The 27731-nt window shown below is 39.1% G+C and overlaps 1 protein-coding gene across 1 annotated transcript in view; it reads left to right on the top strand.

The window, feature by feature from the left end:
- Positions 1-27731, top strand: part of ANKS1B (ankyrin repeat and sterile alpha motif domain containing 1B) — a 407884-nt gene that overhangs the window by 331708 nt on the left and 48445 nt on the right. The window contains exon 18 of the mRNA XM_031552160.1: positions 23669-23776. Coding sequence (XP_031408020.1) covers positions 23669-23776 — 108 coding nt within the window. The remainder of the gene's footprint in view (positions 1-23668; positions 23777-27731) is intronic.

Genomic DNA, 27731 nt, shown 5'->3' with positions numbered 1-27731 from the left:
TCAATGTGGCAGAGACTTGCTCAGTTGCTAGGTAACAAGGTATCGCTTTATTTGCAGGAGCAGTAGCTCAGTTGATAGTAGAGGCAATGATTTATACAAAATGCATTAATATAGACTGTAGCAGTAATAAAGATTATTGAAATCACCTACTCTTATATGCTCTGTGCCACAGAAAAAATATAATCAGTAAATTCAAATATTTCCTTCTGCTCTGTGTAAAAAAGGTGCTTAATTAAGAATGTCCAACTATTTAGAAAAGCAGCAGAATCAGTATAATTTAGGGAGTAGTCTTAAAACGGGTAATCTGAAAAGCAGAATGGAACGTAAAGTGTTAATAAAAAAGGGGGATTTATAAGAAGTTATTTCCCTAAATTGTCCATTCATACTTTTTTTCTTTGGCCTTTCACAGCAACAATACGTTTTCCTCCAGGGATCAAGACCAAACTGTCAGTCAGCAGGGCAGGAGCTGGCTTGGTCCCAGTGGCCCAATGCCATCTCGGCTCTGCCTCCAAGAAGACAGCAGGTGGTCTGCAGGCCACTCTGCCACCTCCTCTCTCACAGGCGTCTGAGATTCAGAATGGTCAGAGTTGCCTTCAGGGCAAATGCTAGTACCACCTGCTTCCACTTCTGGCACAGCAGCTGACTAGGTGGTGTGAGGTGCTTTGTCATCTGTGGTCAAAAATGTCACTGCCATTCATTTTTTCCAGTTTTGTTGGTATTTGGGAGAAGGAGGCACACAGTCCTTGTGGACTCCTCACAGTCATAATACTCCCTTCAAGTCAGGTTACTTTCTTACGCAGTCCAACCAGGTAACACCTTCATCTTCTTCTCCAGGCCTCCTGTCTGTTATGTGAGATGTATCAACCACATTTTGTTGCAGTTCATGGACGTTGGAAGACCATGCCTGACTGTTGGGAGCGGTATTTTTGCCTTTGTGTTAAACTTGGAGACTGATGGGAAGAAAGTTGTCTTTGGCAGTAGCCAGATGACTGAATGTAATATAACTGATCATGGTTTTAGTATATTTCAAATTAGTCTTGCCTTAATTGCTGAAACGTCTTTCCTCCTCACAATGTAATAATACATCGCATATGTAATTCTTCTGTTTTTAGAGCAAACATTGACCTTTTTCTTTGATCATTCACATTTGGGAGGCCTTTTCTGGGCGTTGTTGGTTTGATGCATTTTTGCTGTTTTATTTGTTTGTTGTTCATTTGTTTCAAAGCAGGATCCTGCTTTATTTAAACAAATTTAAGGTAGTAGTTATCAACCTGATGGAGAGAAAGGTTGGTCTACAAGCCACAGGCAATGGGCAGACAAAAATGAGACAGAGATTGATCTCAGTTGTGCCTCAACACCTGCACTAACAGGGATTTGCAGCTGTGGGTAGTGTATTACACAGCTGCTTGAAAAACAGCTGTTATTTCCAGCTTTTATATTATAACCTACATGACATTTTCCCTTAGACCTCTAATGACTTCAAACACAGTCATTCACATAATCAGTTCATAAGTAAATAGCTGCAAGCTTGGGCAGTATCTTAACAACTAAAGTATTCCTGATCCCTCGGCTTTCATTGCAGCAGAAGAATTGAACAGATTAAATAAAAGGAGGCAAAAAAACACTTTCACAGGGTTTGGCTTCCTGAAAAGTTGAAGAAAAGAAAAGCAGTGCCAAAGCACAGGAGAGTTAAAAAAGAGTAAAAGTTAGAAAGCTATATCTATACATTGTGAAGATTAAAAGGAATAAAAGGAAAACAAAGGACAGATGTGAGAAAATGGGTGCAGCAATAAAAGAGCAGTAATTAGGCTTCAGTATGAGTCAAAAGGACGCATGAGAATGGCACTCTTCTGTGAATCATCGAAAGGAGAAGGTATTTGCAGTTGCTGCAGGCTTTCAGAATATAAAGTGCTATCTGCTTGCTCTTGACTTGAACTTAGAGGAAGTATATGTATATTTCTTTTTGAGGTTTTCATGTCCTGTGAAGTGAAAGTGGTATTTCAAGGAACCTTGTGCATCCAGAATTGGTCTCTACTTGTCATCTTATCTTTGTCCACACTTCCAAAAGTTTCGCCTCATATGCCAGAGCATAACAGCAGGTGATGAGAGCTCGGTGTGCAGCTGTCCACGCTGCTTTAGCAGGGGGAGCATCTAAAGAGTTATTGGATTGCTGTTGTCCAATAAAGGCATTCTAACCTGGACTACAGATTTCCCTTAGCTCCTCAGATTTAGTAAGCTTCATGTGATGCATTTTACTGCTGTTGAAAGTTTCCCAGTCATAATAATGAGCCTCCCCGATGGAGGACGATGTTTGTCTGCTTGATGTTTTCATCCATTGAATGTTATTATATAAATATTTCATTATTGAATCGGGATCATCACTTGTTTCTTCTCCAAATGGTAAATTTCCTTTATGACAATTTTGATCAAAATGATAGTTTCTGATTTTGAAACGCATTAATATGATCATATTGGTGTGCTATAAACTTCAAAGCCCATCTGATACTTGCTTGTCCTAAGCAGCAGACCTCTCCTTCCAGTCTTTGTGAGATGAGCAGTGTGTAAGAATTGGGGTTTTGTATGATCAAGAGAAATCACTTAGGACCATTGCTTAATTAATCACTGCTCTGTGATGAGTAGAATTACATTCATTCTGTATGAATGCCATGTCATTCTGTAGATATGAATGCACAGCCTAGATTTATTTCACTGCATTGTTTTTCACTATGGAAGTACAGAATTGAATCTAAATTTGAGGTGCTTTCACTTTTCTATTTGTAGCAAGATAGTATTAAGGGTATCATATTCCTTTTATTTTTTGAGGTGGAAGATGATTAAATAATGGCTGTTATTCTGTATGCAGTTATGTAGGAAACAAGATTTGTTGCTCTTGCTCTGAGCTATAATTACTATTAAAAGGCATGCATTTTAGTATTTTTGATCACTGATTTACTTACATCCTTTTGAGGAATACTTTTTAACTTAAGGAAGGTAGCTTTTGTATTTGTGCTGTCAGCCTTCTGAGCTCTTGAACCAATTAGCCATTTAACTGGAAGAATGGTTGATTTCAAAGGTACTAAGTTTCTCCAACTTTCATACAGGTGAATAGAGGCAACCCTTTTAATGTCCTCGCAGTACTGGGGCTGGGAAAAATGGGAGGTAAGGAAAAGGTGGGCCATGGTGCAATGCTGGATTTACTATGAGGATTGGGAAAGCTGGAGATAACACGAGCGAGGAAAGTACAGAGAAGAGTTTGTGGTCTGGTGCAGGGGAAGGCTTGAGGAGGCATTCAGTGCAAATCACTCACATCTTCTCCCCGGGGCAAAAGCCTGTCCTGCAGAACAGAGTGTTACAACTGAGCATTATGGTTTGTGAGAATGGACTCCTCGGCGTAGGTGTTGCTGGTTAGTGGGTGGGGAAAGCCGCTGGATAAATATGGCTTCCTCCCAGAAAGGGGAGGCAGAGTGGAGCAATATGTAACGATCACTACATTGAGAATTATTTTTGCTTTCTCATCTCTTCTAATCAAATATTTTACTGCTTTACAGGGATTAAGTCTTGGTAATCCTTGATTGAGCAGAGAGTACATATTGTTGTAAAGATGGTGGTTGGTTATCTTTTACATTTGCAGTCAGCCAGTGCAATGTCATTTTGTTAACTATAATCGTGTTTCACTTAAGGTAGTGGACCATGAGAAGGAGTGCTATGATTTTTGTATATATCACAGTTTATGACAGCAAAGACCAGTATAAGAAAACAGTGGAACATCGAGTTTTAAGTGGGCAGAGTCAAGACTGTGAACTACATCTTATAGTGCCTGGCCAAACTGCCCACAGCATGGACATTTTGATGACTCTTACTTATTTTTTCTCTTCTAATTGTGGGGATACAGTGTGGAAGGCCAGGATGATCTTGTGAATAGCATTAGGATTTTGGAGACGTGTTTTTCACTCCTATTAGTATTCCAGGTTGCATCTGCAGCTATAATCAGTTAATCCACACGTGCCTCAAATTTTCCTTTGTTAAAAAGAAAATAGGAAAGAGAAGTTAAGTTCTTTTTTTCTTTTTTCTTTTTTTCTCCAGTGCACACATCAGTGCTGTGCAGTGATTTGGGGCCGCACTCTATCAGCATTACAGAATGAAGCGATCACATTGCAACAGAGAAAGTTATATATAAAATTAAAGTCATTGTATTAAAAAAATAGGTTTATAATCTGATGTTCATACTATGGTAAGACTCACTAGAGTATAATAAAACTTGATCACATGCAATGTAGTATAGAGGATTAAATTTCATAATTGCTAATAATATGTAATCCTTCTGTCTCCGGGGTATATAGAAGGTTGAAAGGCAGCCAAACCACTGCATTTGCATTGTGTCAGTCTCCTTGGCAGTTCTCTGTGGAAGCATGCTGATGGGTTGGGAGGGAGGATAGGAAGAGCCTGTGGGTAGGTATGGCATTGCTGCCAGGTTCATAAATCACACAGGCCCACAGAAAAGTGGGTGCACAGTAGCACAGGTTGTATACGCTCCTGCAACACGCCGGCATGACATTCTTCCAGCTCAGAGGATTCAGTTATTCACTGCTCTCTCCCTCTCTTAACTTCGTTTGTGAGCTCATTTTGCAGGAGTCTATTTGCCTCTTAATGCTTCTACGTAATTTTCATGAGTGCTGAAACTATATAAAAGCAATAAGAGGAGAATAAACCCCTAAGCTTGGACTGTGTTTTCACTGCTCTAAATTCCTGCTTTACCATTCATAAGCTTTCACTATATGAGATCTGTGCTGCTGCTCTAAGGTAGAATGTGTAGGCTTGGATTTCATTTTTCTAAGAAGCTGGGTAATAGGCATAGAAGTGATACATGCAGCAGCATATCAGAGTAGTTCTGTTATATTACTGTATTTAAAAGTAAAGCTAAAAGAGGAAATCTTTTACTCTTCTTCACATTTCTTTAATCATTTTCTAGCATGCTGTGAAATAAAACATAACTGTCGTATAATTTTCTTTTTAAACCACGTTGCTCAGCCCCGCTCTTATTTATTTACTGAAGCAAGAGGTCACATCTGAGCATATGTACTTCACAGCCAGGGCAAGTAGGGATCAAACTCATTTGATGTTCAGTTTACAGCCCCGTTGCATTTCATCCTGCTCAGCTCTGTCTTCTCTCGTACTTTGCCATAGAGTGATAGAAATTGTGGATGCCTCAGATGCAAGGACAAATGGTGCAAAATTGGTTCCTTTCATTCTGCATTAGCATTGTTCTTCTCGAGACCTGAGCTGCTTTACTTTCTTGTAGGCTTCTTCTGTAGTAAAACGTGGGGGTGTACAAAGCAGAGTAGAAGTAGGATGTTGACAGTGTTACAGGATCAAGAGCGGCTTTTAAGTATCCCATCATGTTCATCATATACTAGTACATCCCTGGTGTTGTGACTGGGGCAAACTGATTCCTGCTAACCACTGATGCCAACAGTATGGGAGAGGTTCCTGTAGGATCAAGAGGAAGCAGAGAGACCAGAACTGCAGGTCGTGCTCAGCTTGTCTCAGATCTGCCTCAGTTCTTCATGCCACATCACTGGGTTAGGAGAAGAGAATTAATGCCAATAAAAGTGTCTTTTGCAGATGCACACAGCGCAGCCAGGGAAAAATCATAGAACCACACAGTTTGAGTTGAAAGAGACCTTTATAGGTCATCTGGTCCAGCTCCCCTGCAATGAACCTACAGATGATCAGGGTGTTCAGACCCCCTCCAGCCTGACCTTGGGTGTCTCCTGCCACACGACCTTGAATGTCCACTGCCGCACAACTTTCCTCATTCATTTTTGCATGTGGATTTTGCTTTTAGTCATTGATTACACTTGGGCTGTGTCCAAGATTGGGTTTTTTGCATCCCTGAGAGATTATAAATTCCTTTTTTCCTAAGTGAAAGTCAGAACCCAATGCTGTGAAACACTGAAGATTTGTTGAAGGGCAGCAAAGTGTTACATTCGTTTTGTCTTAGGGAGCACAATGTAAGAATTGTGAGATTTGGAAATAAAAAGTTTCTCCTAAGTACAGTGAGCATGCTGACTGTGAGTCTAAGTTAGTGTCTGGAAGGCTGTCTTTCTCACTTTGGCACAATATTAAAAATCCTGCCATCAATCTTTTCAGTAGGGGTGCTCCAGCTTGTCTCAGAATTGGAAACTCAATTGTCCTTTGTAATTTTATAGATAATTAGAAGCAAGCCAAACTTAGGACTTCGATTATCACAGAAAAAAAAAAATGGAATGAGTGGGGTTTTTGTTTTTGTTTTTCCCCTTCTGCAATATGATAATTCAAAGTTTCTTCTGCAGTCATAGGACTTGCGCATTTTCTTCCCCAGTGAAATCTGATGTGGAAACATTTGTGGCTTTGAGAGGAAGACAGACTTTGGTGAGATTCATGATGAAATCACAGGAGTGAGAAACAATAGAAACCAGTTCTGCTTGCTCTCTCCATTATGTGCCATCTCTGAAATTAAAAAAACAAAAATGACAACAAAAAAACTCGCTTTTTAATTTTATTTTTAGCCATAAACATAAGCAGCTGCAAGATTGAATGTATTTGTAAGGTAGGACTGCTGAATAAGAAAATGGTATTTTTACACAGTCAGCTTTCAGTCCAGCATTCATTTTAACTATGCCCATCCTTTTCAGTTCTGCAATGCAGTGTAATCCCTATTTTTCTGGAATACTGCATGTCTAAGTGAGACACTGGCTTCATTGCAGTATTTTGCCACTGACATCAAGGAAAGAAGGATCTCATGCTTGTTAACAATAGGAAATTTCTGAAAAAGACTTTAAGTGCTGTTAGATCATTGCAGGCAGGTAATTTATAAATGTGTGGAAACTATTTTAGGCACTATCTTGGTCCTAATGTATGTAGGCTTGTAAAATTATTAAACTATGTTAAGTTGATACTCAGTGTGCAGTCAGAAATTAAAGCAAAATTAAAGCCAAGCTAGGCATAGCTTAGCCTTTGGGAACAAGGAGCCTTGGACACAGGTGTAAATCTGTCCAAAAGGTAAAGTGTTAGGTGGGAACTAAACACAATTTCAACAGGGAATATAAGTTGTACAGCCCCAGATTTCCAGCACCATGGTGCTTCTGGCTAACTGAGAAGACTTTTCAGAGGGTTCCACTGCCCTGTACAAGTCCATAGGTCCATAGGTCCACAAGCAAAGACACACACGAAAAAAAAAAAGCTTTTTTATTCTGCTTGAAGGATTTAGTTGTTTAATACTAAAGTTAATGAAATGGCTGACCTATTGAATTATTTTCCTTACCATTTATTCAACTTGAAAATGCATGAAAAATTCAATACTACTAACAGCAAAAATGATTTCAATGTGTGTTCACTGAATGCATAATAATCTGCAATGTACAGATAACTTTTCAGTTTGCTGCACAGAGATTTAGCTGTGCAACTTTGTGCTAAGTTAAAATAATGATGTACATTTTCCTGTTTAATTTTAGATCCTATTTTTTGTATATGGGTCAGCTCCTTGGCTCAGTCCTGCATTGGTCTTGTTGCAGTTTTCAAACTAGGCTCAGGTCTTAATGTTTTCATTTCTTTAAAATGCTAAACCGTAAATGAGATTTGTTTTCTATCTAGAAATGCAGAAGTATACAGCAGCACTTACTGTCTTCCTGCAATCTTGCACAACAAAAGTTACATTGACTCTCTGAAACTAATTATTGTTATTACCGGTGCTTCTACTGATAAATCTCTGTCGTTGAACCTTTCAGGAATTACAGAGTTTAAAAATGCAGTTGCTTTCTTCCTATCCTATTCATCTGTATAAAGAGGTTTTGCTATCATTCACTTGCCCATATATCTTCTCTGTGGAAAATTTTGGGCTGCTTGTGTCTGCATTTTTGCTTGGGGGGGAGGGAGATAACCTGCTTTTTCTTAATTTATAATCTTAATCTATATACCACATGACCCTCTGTGAGCAAATCTGAATGAGTAATTCTTCATCTGAGCATCCCTGAGATACGAGGCTTGGCTCCCTGTTTGCTCTGGCATGGAGCAGTTTGATACTAGTCAAATCCTGACCTTGGTGGACACTGTTTTTTCAGATGTGTTTTGGTCTTCTGCAACTGTGTAAGAGTGCACATTTTTCATTCTTGCTTTGTATTCATGTTAAACAAGTCATGCATCTTTATATAAAGGTGTGTGTGTTTAAATTCCACTTAGACATTTCCACATAATTGCATGCCAAGTATTTGGAACCAACTCTGTGAATTGTGCCAGCTCCAGGTTGCACTGTGCTCTCCTCTTTATGCCATAGAGCTACATCTTCCCAGGGAGGGCAGCTTGCATCCCTCAGTGTCATTCATTGGGTAATACTACTGAAGGACACCAGCCCAGCTCTTGCCCACAAAGCTCTATATTTTGATCTTTTGTACTACTCCTATATGGAAATCCCTCTTGCCCTCCACTTATGGTTAATGCAAGCTTTCTTAATGTACATTTTCATATTAAACATACAGAATAGAAATATGGCTGTAGTTGCAAGAATCAATCTCATTGCCCAAGCAGAAGTCGTATTCTGTAGATGTATCACCTGGCCTTTAATTTTAACAGGTGATATAAAGCGGTGAGCTACTAAGTAAATACTACCCTTTTCCCTTCTCTGATTTTAAGTGTTATGTGTGAAAAAAAATTGGCTAGGGGAGGCTTTTGGCTTTTTAGTGTCTATTGAAAAATAATTTCATGCAGACACTCTTCCTTGTGCTTGTCAATTGTTTCATAGCTTTACACATATTTTAAATGAGATAGCTGGACTCTGCAGTTTTAGCATTTAAACGAAGCCAAATTAGTATTCTGTCAGCAAGCAGAAGGGGTTTTTATACTAGAAAGGTGTAGGAGGGAGATGGATAATGACGGGTGAAACTTGCTGATACAAACACATGCCATGTTTTCTAAAAAAAGAAAAATATATAAAATTCTGAACCACTGAAGCTTGCACATTGCTAAAGCTGACCCTGGATGATTTTAACATATATGCAGATGGGACTTAACAAAATTTATTAGCAAAATAATAACATAAAGAAGTAAATTTTGGTATTTTTAAGGTTTTTTTATTATTTTTTTTTCTTGGCATCATGACACTGTAATCATTTTCAATGCAGCCAACACAAAAATATACCCTCGTGAAGAGATTTCATGAGATTTTAAGTAGCTAAAATTTAGTTGCGCAATTTAAACAATCTGCAGCGGGAGCTCATATTTACAAAACCACTCATTAAAAACGTTCTTGAGTCGCCATTCTGCAAAATGCTTTTTGCGAGAAAGCATTTTCTCTGTATAGTTCATCTCAACAGAGCTTTAAGCACTTGCATTGTGCCCGGGTTGGCTGTGGAGGTCCTTGCAGCACCCCTCACGTAGAAGACGCGCTGTACAGACTACGAAAGAATAGAACTGTATGTGGGTGTTTGTTCTCTCCGTTTCAGCGGTATGCTAGAGGTGCAAAATCAGGACAGATCCTGCTGAGGAATGAGGAGGTCTTGGCTGCAAGCTGAACCACTTGTGTGGCTATCCCATAAATGACATGTGTAATGGAAATTAAACGTATATTGAGAATGTTTATTACATAGCTATTTCGCTGCTTAGAGAGAAGAGCAGATGCCTTTAAATCACACCTGATTTTACAGCTTCTTGTTACTCGTCGGTCAGCAGTTTCTGCTCATTCTTTCGCTGCTGTTTCTCCCTATCACCTCCATAGTGGTCAGTGGGAGAAGGTGGCTGCAAATACCTAAATTAAATTGCTGAGCTGAGTGGGAGGTGAGGGGGGAATGAAAGGGGACCTGCAACAAAGCTGCAAGGGGAAAAGGAACTTGGGGTCTCTTGAGGTGAAAATCTGATGCAAAGAGAGATATGAAAAAGGGTGAAAGGTGGGAGAGAAGAAAGTTGAATTTGCAAAACAGAAAATAAGAAGGTTATTCAGAGCAGAGAAATAAGAAAAATACACCCTGCTTTACCACTGTCGCCTTGTAGATGTTACCTATTGGTATCCTTCAAGTAGCTGCCATTTAGTTTCATTATTAAATGTAAATTCTAGATCTCTTTTGATTACTATAATGACCCATTTTCTGGTCTTCCTATTCCTCTCCTCTTATTCAGCCTCTTCAAATTTCTGGTACTCATTTTCTCCCTCACAGGTTCCAAATTCCCATTTTACCTTATTATCTCAGGAGCCTGCATTAGTTGTCCCTGCAGATAAGAAGTGGATTAATAAAACTTAACATTTGCATTTCAGGTTCTCAGCAGATAAATCTCCTTGCACAGTCACAGCTTGGTTCTGGCTGGCTCCTTCCCTCACCACCTTTTGGTTTATGGTTTTCATGGAATGCTTCAATATTTGTTTGCCTTTCCTTTGCTTACCAACCACTGATGTGCAGGAATACCAGGCCTGGGCAAGACCTCTTGAGCCAAATCAATGCCAGGATTGGGCTGGCTCTGTGTCGGCACCCATGGGGCTCTTTCAGCAGAGAGCCATTGTCTGGGAGCAAGTTTGAAGCTTTCAGAGTGCTGGTAAATTCACCATGCTATCTGTTTTCTAAACTGAAATATGTATTTAATCTTCAGAAGTGCCAGTTTTTCTTTGAAAATATTTTGTTAACTTTATGTACAGTTCCAAACCTTGAAGCACAAGGAATCTGGAGAATTATCTCCAGACTGACTGTGCTGTGCTTTCCTGGGAAAATGTTGTTGCGCTGTTGGTGCTGTTGCCTTGGCTGACAGACAGGCATGTGCCTGGTGTCTCAGTGGGAATATTAGCACTTGGTAAACGGCTTGTGATAGGTATTAATTCAGAAAAGATCAGCTGTGTCTAACTCTGACCAAATTAAGGTAAAACATAGGAGTTCCTGAAAATTAAGAAATTGACCCCAGCTGAGGAAGCCCAGAGTGTGTGATGCAGTGGTGTAACATAACATTTCAAAAGCGTGTTTAACCTTTTAGTTGACGTTTTTTTCATTTCTACTACTAAAGTAGCACAGTCACTTACTTTTAGTTCTGTGCAGAAATTTGGTTTACTTGTGCTGTTAAGTTTCTGTAGCACACTTATTTGAGAAGAAAATATGAACAAAAACTATGAAAAGATTTTATGATTCAAAGGTTCATATTACAGCAGAAGCAATTTTAAATGTCATGACTCTTAAAATGAGAAAATGCCTACACTTTGCTAGATCCAGCTTATCACAAATACAGAAAGAAAAAAAAAAACAGGAAAAACAAATAAAGAAGATGTATACATGAGTAGAAAAGTTTCTAAAACTATACATAACTGACAGTGACTACATGTGGACTTACTCATTTGAGACGCACCGGATTCTATAGAACATCTCTGAAATACATTTTACTTATAAATACATCTGGTTGTGGGCTGTGTCCAGTTCTGAGCTCCTCAGTTCAAAAGCTTCAGTTCAAAAGGCATTTTCTAGAATCCATCAGAGGGCCACAAAGAAGAGGAGGCTCAGGATGAGGATGACCTTATTGCTCTCTATGACTACCTGAAGGAGATTGTGGTGAGGTGGGGGTCAGCCTCTTCTTGACGGAAAGGGAATGGCCTCAAGTTGCACCAGGGAAGATTCAAGTTGGACATTAGGAAATGCTTCTTCTCCAAGAGAGTGGTTATGCACTGAAACAGGCTGCCCAGAGAGGTGGTGGAGTCACTGTCCCTGGAGGTGTTTTAGGTATTGTACTGAGGGACATGGTTTAGTAGGAAATGTTGGTGATAGGTGAATGGTTGGAGTGGATGATGTTAGAGGTCTTTTACAACCTTGATGATTCTATGATTCTATGAAGAGAAGGGGCGTGGAGCATTTCCCGTACAGAGAAAGGCTGAGAGACCTGGACCTCTTTAGCCTGGAGAAGAGAATGCTGAGAGGAGATCTTATCAATGCTCATAAATATCTAACGGGCAGAAGTTAAGTGGATGGGGCCAGGCTCTTTTCAGTGGTGCCTGGCAACAGGACAAGGGGTGATGGGCACAAACTACAACACAGGAAGTTCCATGCAAACATGAGGAAGAACTGCTTTACTGTGGATATGACAGAGCACTAGAACAGGCTGCCCAGAAAGGTTGTAAAGCTGCCTCCTCTGGAGAGATTGAAGACTCACATAATGCCTGCCTGTGTGACCTATTCCAGGGAACCTGCTTTAGCAGTGGGTTGAACTTGGCAATCCCCAGAGGTCCCTTCCAATCACTATGATTCTATGATTAAATAAATTATGATAAAAATTTATAAAATATATATTCCAAGTGGATACATACTAGAACACAGCAAGTACTTAAGTTATGTTGTCATCTAATTGTCCATAATAAGATTTGTATCCTCCTTTGCTTGTTATTCGTACAAATCTACTCTTCTGATTCATCATTAATCATAGTTCATGTAGTGATTTAGCATAAAATGTTCATGACAGACTTTCTTACATTACAGTGAGTTAATGTGATCCGTGCTAGTGTGCACATTTGTGACAAGATGATGTAGAAACATTTATCTTTCCCATAGTACTATGGATTGCTGTACGTAATGCTATAAATTGATACATATAAATAAATGTATATATAAGCTAATGTATCTTCTCTCACATTTAAAATTTCATGCTTCAGCAAAATGAAAGTTCTGCAAATTTGTCCCAAACAAATGTGGATTTTCATGGTATTATTTCTGATCTGAAGGATGGTTATTTAATGCTGTAGTAGCATTTGTAAAATAGGATTAAAATAGACTATGATCTTTATAATGCATAAATGAGTTGAATATATATATAATAATTAATTGAAGAAATGTGAGTGTGATTTATTTTGGAAGTACAGATCACATGAAAGAATATAACAAGTTCTGAGTATATTACTGAGCAGCACTACTGAGGGAATAATTTGGACAGGAGTAGAGCTGCTGGGTATTCAACTGAACATCAGTCAGCTACATAACACAGAAAAAAGACAGTGATATATTGGTGTTGTGTATATTAACAAGAGGAGCATGTATAAAACCTTGCTCCTTTGCATGGTTCCCTTTCTGTTTGGGAATAATGTCCAGTCAGAAGAGATTTAGGGGAGAGTGATATTCTTGGTAGAAAAGTTTTGTGAAATTGTGTGTATATCATGATAAATGACATGCCAAAAAATGGAAAATGGTAATTTTCTCTCTTGTGTCTTATATTACTTATTTTTAAAGGGGGAAAAAAAAAAGTGTATGCATTTATACTGCTTTTTAGATGAGGGGAATAGGATTGTTGTCTTTTTTCTACTTGTGTTCTTCAGCGATCGTGGCTGTGTCTCAACTGGAAAACTTGACCAGGAATGCAGGCATATGTAACTTCGTGCCAGCATGTGAGTGGTTGTTATAAGGGAGATAATGATGAATTATTTTCATAAATTAGTGAGGACAGTACAAGAGCTAGAGAAGAGATAACTTAGGTTAAATATTAATGAAAACATAATTCAGACATCCGAACAGTTAATCATCCAATCCAAGATATTATTTGCTATATTGCAATCTTTAGGATTAAGAAAAGGTATAATGTTGGGAATGTCTTAACATTAGGAGTCGTTTGGGAATCATGACTTTCTGTAACACAGGGTGGCTGTTGTGCAGTTAGCTTTGTGCACAGGGCCACTAAGTTGTTTTGGTTTCCTGCAGATCCAAGAATCTGTTCTTATAATGTTCTCTGCAAGATCAGGACGGCTGGTTTTACACTACTGGTGGGAGAAGTGGAGAATGATCTCCTTGGCCCCACCTTTTCTTCTTTTGAATGCATGAGCTGGGTGGGCCTAAGGCAAAGAAGAAAGGCAAGCGTGAGCCCTCCAGATGGGACATCCTGCTTTTGACATTGCCTGTGAAGAGAACTTTCTCTTTTCAGGAACTTTTGATAAAGATGGAAAAAGAAAAGAAAACAACGAAAGAGCAGAGGTGAAGTAAACATGCTACACAACCCAGCTGTAGAAGGGTTTTCTCACTGAGAAAATTCAAATGGAATTTAGAGCGAGAAAGGCTCCCATGGCAATCCACTCACTTGTGGGTTTTGCCAGAGTGCTTCATTAATAATGTAGCTGCCAAAACTGGTGGAATTCTAAAAGATACACACATACATTCTTTTTAATTTAAGAAGAAACTTCAAGGAAAACAAGTTCAAGATGACCAAATCTCTGCTGCTTTTTGCTGTTGTTTAAGCTCTGTTTTTTTCAACTGTAGTGAAGAACGGCTTCTTTCAGAGAGCTCTTCAGTACAGTTTGCCCACTTTGTTCTGATTTAGCTATGCACAAAAATGTTTCTTCTTTAAGTCAGACTAATACTGAATGTTTAATGAAGGAATTCACATAAGAAGATGTGCATGATCTGAACGGTTTTGCTGTTTTAATTTAACTCAACTCTTGCAGACAGTAATCTTTTATGCTGGAATTTCTCATATCACCGAGAGTCACAAGGGAAGAAGAATATACCTGAGCTATTGACGGCTGAATATTTTTGCCACTTTATTTGTATCCTTTTGTAACTCTACTTTTTGATGGTGTGCCTTCCTGCTCTTACCTCAGGCATGAAAGGATAAGATATTTTGAGAAATGCTTGCACTGTCCCCTTGCTGCCCCTGGTGGAGCTAATCCAGCCGTCCTGCTGAGCTCATAGAGCCTGTTCTCTCCCACCCACGGTGCTTCCTCCTCACAGATTAAGAGTCAAAGTACAGCATGGTGCCAGCTCTGCCTGTGATGTAAGATTCTGGTCTGCTATGGTGGCCATTGCCTTTTTTAAGGTAGTAATGGTATTGCTACAGTTATGATAGCACAAAGAATATAAACAAAGATCTAAGGGAGAACTAATAGCTTTTTTTATAAAGCCATGTAATGTAGCTGAGAAATGGACAAGATTTGGGGTTCAGACTTTGACAGGCAGCATCCCAATCCAAACCAAACTTAGGTGAGACAAAATTGCTCTTATTTTAATTATGCTAAATGCTATGACTATCTGATGGAGTAGATAATTACAGCTATAGTTGAGTTGAGCTGGTGGGTTTTACGTTTGTTGCTTCATTCAGTTGGCATTGAAGGATGAGATTGATGAAATTCAAGGGATGGAGTGAGGCCTAAGAAGGATGCTGCTACAATTTATTTAAAGCCAAGGTTGTCTTTCAGAATTTGTAATAATTGTTCTAATGAACTTACGCAAAGTTTGCAAAGCAAGGTAGTATAAAACAACTTTAAAAACAGTTTGATGAAGGGTTTTTTGTTATTGTTATAGAAAGTCTGTGCGTCGTGCCCTAATGTATAAGGTTATAGATCTTTCAAAGTTTGTTCTTCTAGGGACTGTCCTGAACAGAGGTGAAATCAACTTTTTACAATGGTCGATAGTGATAGGACAAGGGGGAATGGTTTTAAACTAAAGGGATATTTAGATGGGATGTGAGGGGGAAGTTTTCCCTGAAAGAGTGGTGAGGTGATGGAACAGGTTTCCCAGAGAGGTTGTGAATGCCCTGTCCCTGGAGGTATTCAAGGCCAGGTTGTGTGAGGCTCAGGGCAGTCTGGTCTAGTATTTGATCTAGCAGTTGGCAATCTGGCCTGTGGCAAGGGAGTTGGAACCTGACAATCCTTAAAGTTCTTCCCAACTCAAGCCATTCTGTGATTCTATGAGATGGTCAGGTAGCTGTTGCTGCAGAACAGGTAGAGCAGTAACTGAGGCCCACTTTACATCACATCTTATCTCTAGCTGCGTATTTCTTGGGAAGCAATGAAATAATGAAGATCATGATGGAGGAGACGTCTATGCATAGCATAACACACCGTATTCAGGATTGTGCCAACAGTGCCTATCCTAGCACATGACAAAATGCGTCTTATTTCACTTAGCATACCAAATGCTGTCAAAGACTGTATGGCCAAGGCTAAACAGCCACCCTGCAGAAAAGCAGATCTGAACTGAACACTGATAAGACAGAAACAGTTATGAGCAGAAAAGCATTTTTCATGAAATGGCTACCTTGTCTGACTGGTTTGCTCCAATCCTCAGGGGGAAAATGACAGACTCCTCTGACAGACAGTCTAGAAGACTAAAAGTGGTAACTGCTGAATGCTGAAAAGAATAGGTTCGGTGACCACGGTTGCTGTTGAAACATGGCTGCAGGGTCCTTTCTGTGGTGCTAGCTGCTCTTTTTCTGCAGATGGTCCAATGCAAGTGAAAGTGTGATTCCACTGTCTCAGGTGTGATGTGCACTTCTGTAAGTGCAGCATTTCCACTCTGTTCCCTTTCCCCCATCTTCCTTTGACATGTGAGCTGCTCCGTGTCAGGTGAGGAACCAGGTAAGGAACTGGTTTTACAAGGAGCTGCTCCCAGCCCATGTCCTAGCTCTGGTACGGCCAGATAGGATCCCTGGGGTGTAATCTTGAGAGCTCACCCTGCTCCTCCTCCCTCTCATCCATCTTTTGCAGATCTGTATTTTCAGATAGCATCTCTATGTAGTTTTCCTGAGACTTAGAGGACACATCACCTGTACTCTGGCTGTGTATTTGGGTGGGTTGTGTCCTGCCCATCGTGCTTTTACAATAGTATTGACATTGCCATTGATGGCTCTTGTATCAGAGGTTACAAAGTCTTTTTTTATGTTACATATTTAATGCTCTAGGGAAAAAGCAATTTTAGGCTGCTTAGTGGTGGTCTGTCAAATCACTCAGTAGCAAAAATCAGCCTTGAATTGGCTATTCACTGATGGAAACCATGCTTTTAATGCAAGTGTTTAACTGGAAAAAAAAAATTACTAAATTGAAAACACCTTCATAAAATAATAATCATGTTTTTGAGCATACAACTGTTAACTTACCATATTGTGAGTGCATTCAGAATAGCCTCTTAGTAATTGTTGTGATGCTTGGTCCAGCTTCTCCTGTCCAGTGTTTGGCTCTTCTTTTTACGGCTGCTGTGTATCTGCAAGATGTTGAAGATTTAAAAACAATAAAATCAAAAATAAAACCCAGCATAGATTGGGTCTCTGTTAAGTTCTAGTATTGTTAGTAGGAAACCAACTAAACCAATACCTAACACCAATTTAGGTATTTTTCATTATATTTATTGATATTTTTATCAGTGTATATAAACGTGTGATATAGGAATAAAATCTTTTCAATTCTAATGTTTTGCTGTCTGTATATCTAACTGATACTGTTCTGATATTGCTTACCTTTTAATGACAGCATTTGTTATAACTGTGAACAAGTATAATCTGCGATTTTATTCCAAGCAGCAATTGGCTTTTTACTTTCTTATATCATGAAAGCAATATTCATTGCTATGAACAATTAGAGAGCTTAAGTGCATAAAAACAAGCAACTTTTTATTTAGCAGATAAATATCCCATTCTTTATAAGGGCTTGATTTTTCTTCATGTATATTTTTTCCTTCTGCTTAGAATTAAGTCCATGATGAAAATGAACCATGATAGAAAAAGGATCAATTTTGCAATTGATAAATTTTCCATGGAGATTTGTATTTTATCTCCAACTTCTCCTTATGCAAACTATATTTCAGCCTTGTATACAGATTAATGTGCTTGGCTGATAATTGCATATTAAAAGCGGATAAATAAATGATTAGCTCATTATGAAATGTGTTGTAGTACCGGTAACTTTAGTTATAATTTATCCACTCTGTAAGTAATCCTGCCAAATGTAATAGGATAACATATTGGTGTTGCAATTGCTCTCCTCATGATGTTTGATTAACACTGAGGACCCTGGGAATAATGCTCCTGGTGTCTGTGACCACACATTTTCCAAATCTGACCTGAACCAGTGACTGGAGCTGTCATTAACACAGAGGTGGAAATGCAAATCACTACTGGAGGGAGCAGCCTAAGAAGTCTGTCCTCTAAAACTCCCTGTGGGAATTTATTCCACCTTTCAAACTGTCCAGTAATTTTTCCACTTACTGCCAGTGAAAATAGCAGGAGTGCAGTTCACTTTCTGTACAGGACTGCTTAGCATAAAGAGTTATTTCCAGTCTTGTCTCTTAGAACAGGTGATCGTCACTGTAACAGTTTATTTATTTGTATGTATAGTAGACGTTGTATGTACAGATTTCTGAGCCTTATGTATATTTAAAAAAATGCATGTTTGTAGTATTTGTTCTTAAATCTGAGGCTTCCAAACCATTTGATTTTGATATTTTTAAAGGCCATGGATTTAACTTCTTTGTAATTAAAAAAATATATATATACTTTAAAACAATCATTCTGAGATGCATCCTCAGGAGGTAAAAAGACCCAATCTCTTTATTTGCCAGTCTAGTTTCATTGTGTTTTCCTGAATTTTATTATTTAAAAATTAAACTAACCTATTTCCACTGGAGTATTAAGAGTTACTGATTACAAGCACAAAATCATGATGTTTTAAAAAATTACTTATTTCAAATCTGTGATGGAGCCAAAAGTACCAGGACCTGATATACTCAGACAGCAGATGCTTAAACTAATGAGTGTTCTGAGAACCGTTTGATGACAGAAATGCCTTGTCCTGTGAAATCAGGGCAAAAATTCCAGCGACCTCCACACCACTGAAGACTATCTTGAACAGTTCTGCAAAAAATGGCAAATTCTCACGCATCTAAATCTGAAGTGGGATGGCAGTGACTGAACTCTGATGTAGCACAGCTAATCTGGCAGCAAGCGACAGACAGAAGCTCCGATGGGAATAAGAACCTGTGATTTAAAATAACTTTTTTTCTTGAGAAGACTCTTGACCTTTGGCTTCTCAGAATTGTTAAGCTGCAAATTTGCAGCTCAATTATATATTTTAGGGGGAAAAAAACAAAGCAACATCAGTTCTTCATGATCGACATATAGAAACAGAACTTATTAGGCAACCATCTGTCTCTGTGAAATGCTATCACCAAGACAACTGACATCTGCTTCCAGTTGGGTGATTAATTCAGGGAGATAATGAGGCATATTTTATATCATTATGGTATGAAATCAGAAGTCTCTTGCAAGTCTCATCATATACATAAAACACAATTGCTTGCATTGTGGTTGTGCAAACAAGAGGTGTGTGTAGAGCTTCAGCCCATCCCTGATCTTGAGGTGCCCAGGAGCTTCCATCGCACCCTGTACTTGTGCTTTGCTGAATATTTGGGGTGCCACAGAAGAGTCCCTCCACTGTTTAAGCACAAATGAATGAGGGTTTGTAAAATTGGTCATGGAGTAATGGTTTTGTGGCTGGAAAATATTGGCAGTTACAGGATGAGAATCACCATGAGAAATATCCAATATCAACTACATGAAAAACACAACAAAAGTTTAATACTGTTTAGATTGCACTTAGCTGTATCTGTTGCTGATAAACCACTACCATTCAATATCACAGCTGTCTGGTGTAGCTTTTACTTTCTGCCAACACATTGCATGTTCTTATGAGGAAGAAAGAGGGTGGGAGGGATGCAGAACTTACTTCTTTCCTCAGTGCTCAGTCACTTTGGGCCTAGGCCTGATCCCGCAGGGCCACATGGAGCAGAAGATCAACGAGCCAACTTGGTACATGGTACTTGGGCTCCTGTGTGCCCAGCATCCCACAGCACTGGAGATCAGCAGGAGGAGCGGGGCATGGAGTCATGTATCAGCTCTGTAATGTAGTGGCAATGGTCATTTTTTATGGAAGTTTAAGGACACAGACAAATTTATCTTTCAAATTAGGCCATTATTACACCGTGGTGTTCTGATCACTGTGTATCGAGCTTTTCGTTTGGTTGGGTTTTTTGGGAGGGTATTTTTATGGTAGTGGTGATGAACTGTCATCAGAGACATCAGTTGTGTTAGTAGAACTTGTCAAATTTTGCACTAAGTGTCATCTGTATACTGAGTTTGATATAGTAAATGCTTTTAATCCATTTTTGAGCTTTCAGTTACACCAAATATGGTGATAAGTGAGCTGTGTTGGCTGGTTGAGGCCAGCTTCATGGGTATTCTGGGTACTGAAGTGTCAGGATTTGGCATGATGTTGTGGCAGAAAAGTAATAGTCAACACATTCTTAGCCTGCAATTCCAGAATGGTCTGGAGCTTATTCCAGTATGATCAGCAGAACAACAGCTTAATAAAATTCAATTTAACCAACATTTTGGACTGTCTACTTGCTGAAGACCATACCTTGGTTTGTCCTTTTTTCTTTTTAGCCCTAAATTTTAGAGTTGTGATCTTATTAGATGAAGCTTAAATTGTAATATCTCTGGTGCTGCTACTTGAGAATTAGCAGTACTGTTCTGATCACTCTCTACTTTTCCAGTGTATAGCTGCCTCCTAGTGTTTGACTGCTACTGCCCATTTAGTCCATACCAATTTCAGTACTGCCATCCTAATGCACTGATGTCATCCATTCTCCTCCATATAGAAACTTTTCATGTTATTCCAAAAGAAAGGGGATTGATATCTTGCATTTCAGCTGTCCTTATAATGCTAGTTAAAAAGAAAAAAATATGTAGATTAATTATAACATTGCAGTATTCATTTCTACGATTCCATAAGAAGAAAATAAGAGGCAGAAGATTGTTGCAAAAATAATGCTCAGTTTTAGATGCTGTAACTTGTTAATTCCAGCATCTGCACATATGCAGCCACCAGGGAGTTACTGGGCTACATGTGTTTGTTTTTTAAAACATCTGTCAGCTAAGTCAGACATCTAAATGTGAAGTGTTGCATTGGTTACATTTGTGGAATTCTTACATTTTCCTAGTGGAATTTCATTTTGTATACTAATCATTGGAGAATGTGGGAATAAAAATTGGATTACATTTGTGTGCATATGTAATTGCTTTGGACAAATGATTTGCATTATTCTCCTTTAACTGCATTATGGCATCAAGTATAAACAAGTGCCTGAGATAGAGTTGCATTATTTTTGTCTCAGATGTCGTGCAGTTGGTGTGGAAGCAGGCATGTCATCTACATGCTTTTTTTGTCGCATTAATGAAACACAGGCTGTGCGGGGCCTTAAGTTGCACACACAGTTTGATGACATCTTCTAGCTGATTACTGCAACCACACTGCAAAACTCCTTCGTTGTCACATATGAAGTAGGCTACAGTCCATTTGACAGAATGCCTTGTTGCACAGCACTTAAGTGCACTGTATTGGTTTCACTGTTGCATGCTGCATAGGAGATATCCATGGGCAAGTAACTCGTGGGCTAAGTGCGTGCTTGACTTCTAATGGTGTTTTGATAAAAAAACATTAAGATGTTCCTAAGATAGCTTGAGGCAACTTTGCCATTGTACACCGTTGGCCTATATTTGTGGTATTTGACATTTTTTTGATAAATCCTGTCAAGGATAATCCATCACAGAACAAGTTTTCAGAGTTTCAGGGTGTTTGTTAAATCTCATAACTCAAATATAGAAGTGCCTCAGAAAACAATATTTTATATTGGTAAGTTGAGAAATAGGAAGAATTTCTAGAAGAAAACGAGTGTCTTCAGATAATAGTATGTAGTTCAACTAAGTAAATAGATCTGCTGGCTGAGGGTGATAATGTTTGTGTAGTTTTCATCTTTAAATCCCTACCACTTCAGATTTGGGGCAACCATCATTTTAGTGGGGGAAAAAAAGAAGTGAAATAAACTTGCCGTGTTTATGGAGTTTAATGATCTGTAGTGTTTTGAAATTGAGGACTCTTTTTGAAATAATGCAACCATGTGAACCCTCCTATCTGTTACATGGAAGTCCTCCGAGACTGGTGTCCTCTCCTCTCCTGTTCAGCAGCTGTATGAAATCATGGAGAACTGCTTTGTGTGGATTCCTTTACCTGGTTTGATATATCTAATAAGGCATTCAAAAGCGCTGAGGACCTCAGAATGACCCAAGAATTGTAGATTGACTTAAAAATCTCTGGATAGATTCTCTTGATGATGGGGAAAGCATTATGAAAGAAAGGAGTTCAGTGAAGTGCATTACCTGAGTACAGCTTAAAGCAGCTGTAGTTCATTCACGTGTTTCATACAGTTAAATACCGAGATAAACTGTGCACCCTTCTGTTTAACATTCAGTGTAAACTGAATACATAACTAAGTCTCCTGCATGCCTCTGGCATTTCAGCATGTACTCTCCTATCTCAGCTTTATGAGAGTTTCTGCAGATGTAGGCCAACACGAGGGAGCGTAAGAGGCTGGTGGGACTCCACAGCTTGGGCCTGCCTCTGAGCTGCAAGGTCTCAACCACACTCATCAGCTGCCTCCCATGTCATAGCCCATAACTTTATGGGTTCAGGTAGACAGGATATTCTTGATATTTAGTGATATCAGCACAGTATAGGAGTGGATGTGTGAATGATTTCACTCTCCTGTGGATAGGAGGTCACCCTGAGAATGAGGACTGTGTGTTGCTGTACTGTAACCTGAGATTATGGATCCAGGAGATGCCTTTGCAGAGCTGCTGGGCTTTCTTTTTTGTTGTCTGTTTAGTTTTATTTTTTCATGAGCAGTATTCTTAGTGGTACTGCTTGAACTGAGGTAATTGTTCACTTACAAGGTAGTGTTTTCGGGGTTTTCTGGGGACTATCATTTTTTCTAGGTTGAGTGAGAAATTCCACTGAAGGCTGTTAACACACGGTGGTCCTAAAAATAGTGGGAAGCACTGTCTTCTGGGAATGAATGGAGGCAGCTCTGGTGTATGAAACCATATGCAGTCTGGAAGAGTTACGTGAGGATCCGCTGTTGGAGAGCAGAGGCTTGCTTTTATAGTCAAGGCTGCTTTACACTTTGAAGCAATTGCAGCTATTAAAGAGTGTCATCAAAATACGTTTCTTTCTTGTTTTGTTTTGTTTTTTTTTCCAATAATACTTAAGTTTCCAACTTTCTTCTTCTTCTCTTTCTCTTTTCCTACGAACAGTGGTGGTTTTGTACATGGTAGGGACAGGGAGGGGTATAGGTAGGCAATAATTGCAGATGAATTCGAAACGCTTTTTTGGTGGTGTTCTTGGAGCTTGGATGAGCAGAAGGAATTTGAACCTGTTCACGGATGGTCATGTTTGTGTGCAACAGATATTTTTCATTGCACCTGATAGAAATAGTGGAATATCAGAATGAATTTTGAGAGAACATATCTGTCCTGTTTTTCTTACATGAGGATGATTCCAAGAGAGAAATGCAAACTGTGCATGTCATTCAGAGACTACCCATAAGAAGAATGATGAATAGGCCTAAAACTAGTGTTATATGGTACATGCAGTTCCTTTTGCCCCTTGTTACCGTCTCTAAGTATCTGCTGGCTGTTCTTCCCTTTCTAGTCTCTAATATCAGCAACCTTCTCATACATGTGAATTCCTATAATTCTTATAATTCACTTCTTGACTCCATTTCTGTTTCCAATCTCCTCTTGCCTTGTTGTTGTTTTTTTTTGGTCCTGCGCAGCTGCCTTCTCTTTCTATGTCATTCTTTTTTTCTCCTTACTCATCTGAGATTATTTTTCATTTTACACATTCATACCTGCTTTGGTATCTTCCTTCGTTTTCTGTGCTTTCTGTTTGCCTTACACAGCTCTGCTCAACCTGTATCATGCACTAATTGTTAAAGTGGTTAGAGGGAAAAGGTCTTCACTCTGAATGGTTCTTCTTTATTTAATGATTGCAATGTGTTCTTTCTAATGAGATATTTTGTCACTTTTCCAGGTCTTAAAAATTAGCTTGATTGGTCATCGGAAGCGTGTTCTGGCATCCTTGGGAGACCGGCTGCACGAAGATCCTCCTCAGAAGCCACCTCGTTCAATAACCCTCAGGGTGAGTCCCCACGAGCATTTTTTGCATTTCTTGAAAAGTCAGAGAACATTTCCTATATTCAAATGAAATCAACAGCCACTTTGAGTGGAGTTCAGCTTATCTCTCTTCAATGTAGATGTCTTCAGCTGACCTGCTCAGCCACACCTGGCCTTATAGCCACTGCAGAGAACTTGGTATTTTCTCTGCATGATTCATCTGACCTGGTTCAGACGTCTGCCTTAGGATGAGGCAGTGCCTTAGAATTGCCAGCTTATCCTCTCAGCTCAAAAAGCCAATTCAGGAGCAGGTGTCTGCAAGCTGCACATCTACATCTGCCCATAGGAATCTCAGCCTAAGTGATCTGTACTGCGTTCTCCTTCCACATTTTGAGAATGCTCTGGCTTGCTTTTCAGATATCCTTTCTTTAAAGAGAGTCTCTTAGAATTGTTGAGATACAAATGCCCTCAAGGTTTTACTGTGTATCAGAAGTTTCTTTACATTTTTGTTTTTCATTTGTATTCCCTCCTTCAGAAGTCTCGTTGCAGTGTCCCTGGGTGTTTTTCACACTTGCCCTATTTTAATCTCCTACTGTTACACCAAATTTTCTTGGTTTCTTTGGTCCAGTAACTTTGCTTTCTTCCCGCTCCTTACCCTTGCTGAGTTGAGGTCTGACCCATTCCTACTGTGTTCTCTCCAAGGGAGTTCATATTCATCTACACATTTTTTATGTAGATATTTTAGGTCACATCTTTTGCATTTGATTGGATTCGATTATTTTCATGGGGCTGCATTTCTGACTGGAATCTCATTTGGGTCTAAATGTCGAAATGTCAGAGGGCGGCCTCTGCTCCCAAGACAAATTTTCTGGTGTATAAAGAAATAGAGAAAGACAGAATGAGGGCTTATTTTCACATACACTCTGATTTCTGTGACCAGCCTGTTTTCACCCTGCTTATTCTCAAATGCCACATATAGACATCTCAAATCCCTAAATTCAACCTATTCCTAATGCCATCTCAAAAAAATGTGTCAAAACCCATGGTGTCCTGCTCTAAGGTACATTACACAAATGGGCAGATATTTCTCTTGTATTTTGTATTGGATGTATTATGTGAATAATTTCCTGGTGCATGGCAGGTGTTAAAACATTTCAAGGAAAGAGGAATCGTGGGCTGGCATTTGAAAGTCACACATTTTTGCTCAGTGCTTTCAGTGCTTCAGATTGGGGAATTAGTTTTTCTTCAGCATGTAGGAATGTTTCCACAGCCTATGTTACTGGTTAGAATTGTATATTCTCAATTAATAGTGAAGATAAAGCTGGATGTCCTCCATCTGTAGTTAAAATGATAAAAAGTATCATCCAGCAGCCAGAGCTACTGATGCAGGCAAATGCTAAATGTCATTCATCATTTTGTGGTATTGGAGTCTTCACAGAGAATCCTAAAGGAAAGGACATGAGTTTGAACGAGTCTCCCACCATCTTCAACTATACCATTTCACCCAAGGACACCAAGGACATAATATTCAATCTGTAGCTTGCAATAATTTTAGCTTGAAACTTGGTTTAAATAAAATATTTGCTGCTACTAGAAGATTGATTTATATCTAATAGAGAAGATTGTTCTTTGTTTAAAGACTGTATCTTTAAGGTCCCAAGGTCAACCTAAGCACTGCTAACACTTCATCTTTTTTGACTCTTTGTATTAGTGTTGAAGATATTTCAAAGAAAGAGATGTTAAATATTGAGAAAAGGAACAAGTAGACGAATTTCTATGAAACGTATTATTTCCACAATAATAAGGATATTTTATTTTTATTTCAATCTTATGCTCAAAAGTTAGAAAATGCTGCATCTTGGGTTACCTATGCAGCCTTCGTGTATTACATTGCAATCTTTACATATGTGACCACTTTACCTGTTATTCATGGAACCCCATCCTCACCTTGTTGGTCTTGGAGTTAAATTGAAGGGATGAGAATTGAGACTGAAAATCTGAAGAAGTATTACAATAGTAATTGTAATTTAACACAAAAATGAATCCACTGGAGACAATTCCCATTTTTACAAACTGGTTAGACAAACATCTGTCAGGCTTCAGGCATGCCTAGGTGGGCTAGGGAAGGATCTCTTAAAGATCACTTCCAACCCTGGACTGCATGGTTCCAACCTGTGGGACTGAGAAGTGGGGACAAAGCAGATTTCAGTAGTGGAATGTATTATCAGGCATCCCTGCATTCACAGCAGGGTGAAAACGTGGTAATGAATATACCATCACTGTCGATAGCACTGTGCCGAATATGTTACAGCACACTGCCCAGCCATCCCTGACCAATCTGCAAATTTGTGAAGGAAATGAGAAAGAGGGTATGAGGTGAGGTAGAGGAACGAAAGAAGGATGAGAGAGGCTATCATGATTAAAGGAATAACTGTAGCTGTGAGAATACAAATTCACACCTGCTTTTGCCACAAAGCCCTGGGATCGTTCTTGGCAAGTTATTTAGATAATTGCCTCATAAACAGCCACTAATTGTATGTTACAGACATTCTGTATATTTGGCTGTAGTCTGGAGTCTGATTTATATGAGTACAGAGCACACAGTACTGCAAATTAGATCAATGGAAGCGGAGTTTTGAATACAAGCAGTTGGAAAATCAGGCAACAGATACTGTAATTGGGCATCCGAAGTGGCTGATATTTATTAGCCTTTGTCAGTGTGTCTCAGCTCCCTCATGCTAAAGTGGTGATTATAAAATGCCAGAAATCACAAGATGTGGTGAAAATAAATTGATTGAAGTTTGTAAAGCAGACACAAGCACCATGAAGATGACAATATAAGCCATTCTATCTTCAGAGCAGTATCTGAATAGAATTTAAAGAAGAGGTTTGGGGCCATGAAATGAGGTGAGAATAAAATACTGACTGCGCAGTAACTAATGATAACACAGTGCTAAGTATATGACAACATGCTGCACAGCCAAGGATCCATCTGTGCTGGGAAAATAGCATGGAATCATTCAGTTACGTCTTGTACCATAATGCAGAGGCACCATTATTCCTTTATTTCACGCCTTTGTAATTCTTGCCTCTGTTGGCTCCTTAGCAATCTTCCAGTATTGATTTTGAGTGAATTTCCTCAATATGTGCAGTTTGATAAAATATGAAAAAACAGGTAAGAGCTGGAATCTTGATATCCATTGCAGTCACCTGTCACTTAGATCCACCAGCGGCCATGTCAATCGATTGGTGCTGGCAATGGTTGAATCATGATCGGGGTAAGAAAGATTTTATGCCTGGCTGGAAGAGCAGGTACCAGCCATTAGAAAGGAGTGATTTGGTGCCCCGTTCTCTGTTTTTGGCGAAGGATAGCAAGGGTCGTGGTGGTGACAGGCCTGTGGAAGATCTGGGAACAGACTTTGGGGACGGCGCTTCACCAAGCCTTCTGAGTGTGCAGGCTGCAGCTTTTCAGAAGCTTTTAACTGGGCCAAATGTAGGTGGATTTGCATGAAGGAGGGAAAAAGACTATTCCTGAGAGGAAAACACTCCTTTCTTTGCCATGGGAAATGTCAAGTACTTGTCTCAGATCATAGGCATGCTAGAGAACTAAAAAAAATAAAGTTCTCAGTAAATTAAAAGTTGCCGAACAACTACAGATCCCTGATTTTAGTCAGCCAGTGTGGAAAATACTAATCTGTTATTGTAATTGCAAGGAACAATGCCGCACAGAGACTGCTACAATTCATATATTAGCATCAGATGTTACTATCGTTTGAGCACGTAAAGAGGTTTGCAACTTTCCTTTCCATTTGGAAGAGATTACAACTCTCTGCTTTCTTTGGCTGTATCTTGTTTCTTAACAGCATGGAGTAAAGTACCTTAGTGCTTTTCAGAATTACGTTTGGTTCAATGTAATCATGTGTGAAATACCACGTTAATTCTTTCTTTAAATAAAAAGGCAGGGTTGTTGTGGTTTTTTT

Source organism: Meleagris gallopavo, chromosome 1 (genome assembly GCF_000146605.3).
Source record: "Meleagris gallopavo isolate NT-WF06-2002-E0010 breed Aviagen turkey brand Nicholas breeding stock chromosome 1, Turkey_5.1, whole genome shotgun sequence".
NCBI lineage: Eukaryota > Metazoa > Chordata > Aves > Galliformes > Phasianidae > Meleagris > Meleagris gallopavo.
The sequence above is the reverse complement of the archived record's forward strand: the minus strand, read 5'-3'. Positions and strand labels throughout refer to the sequence as shown.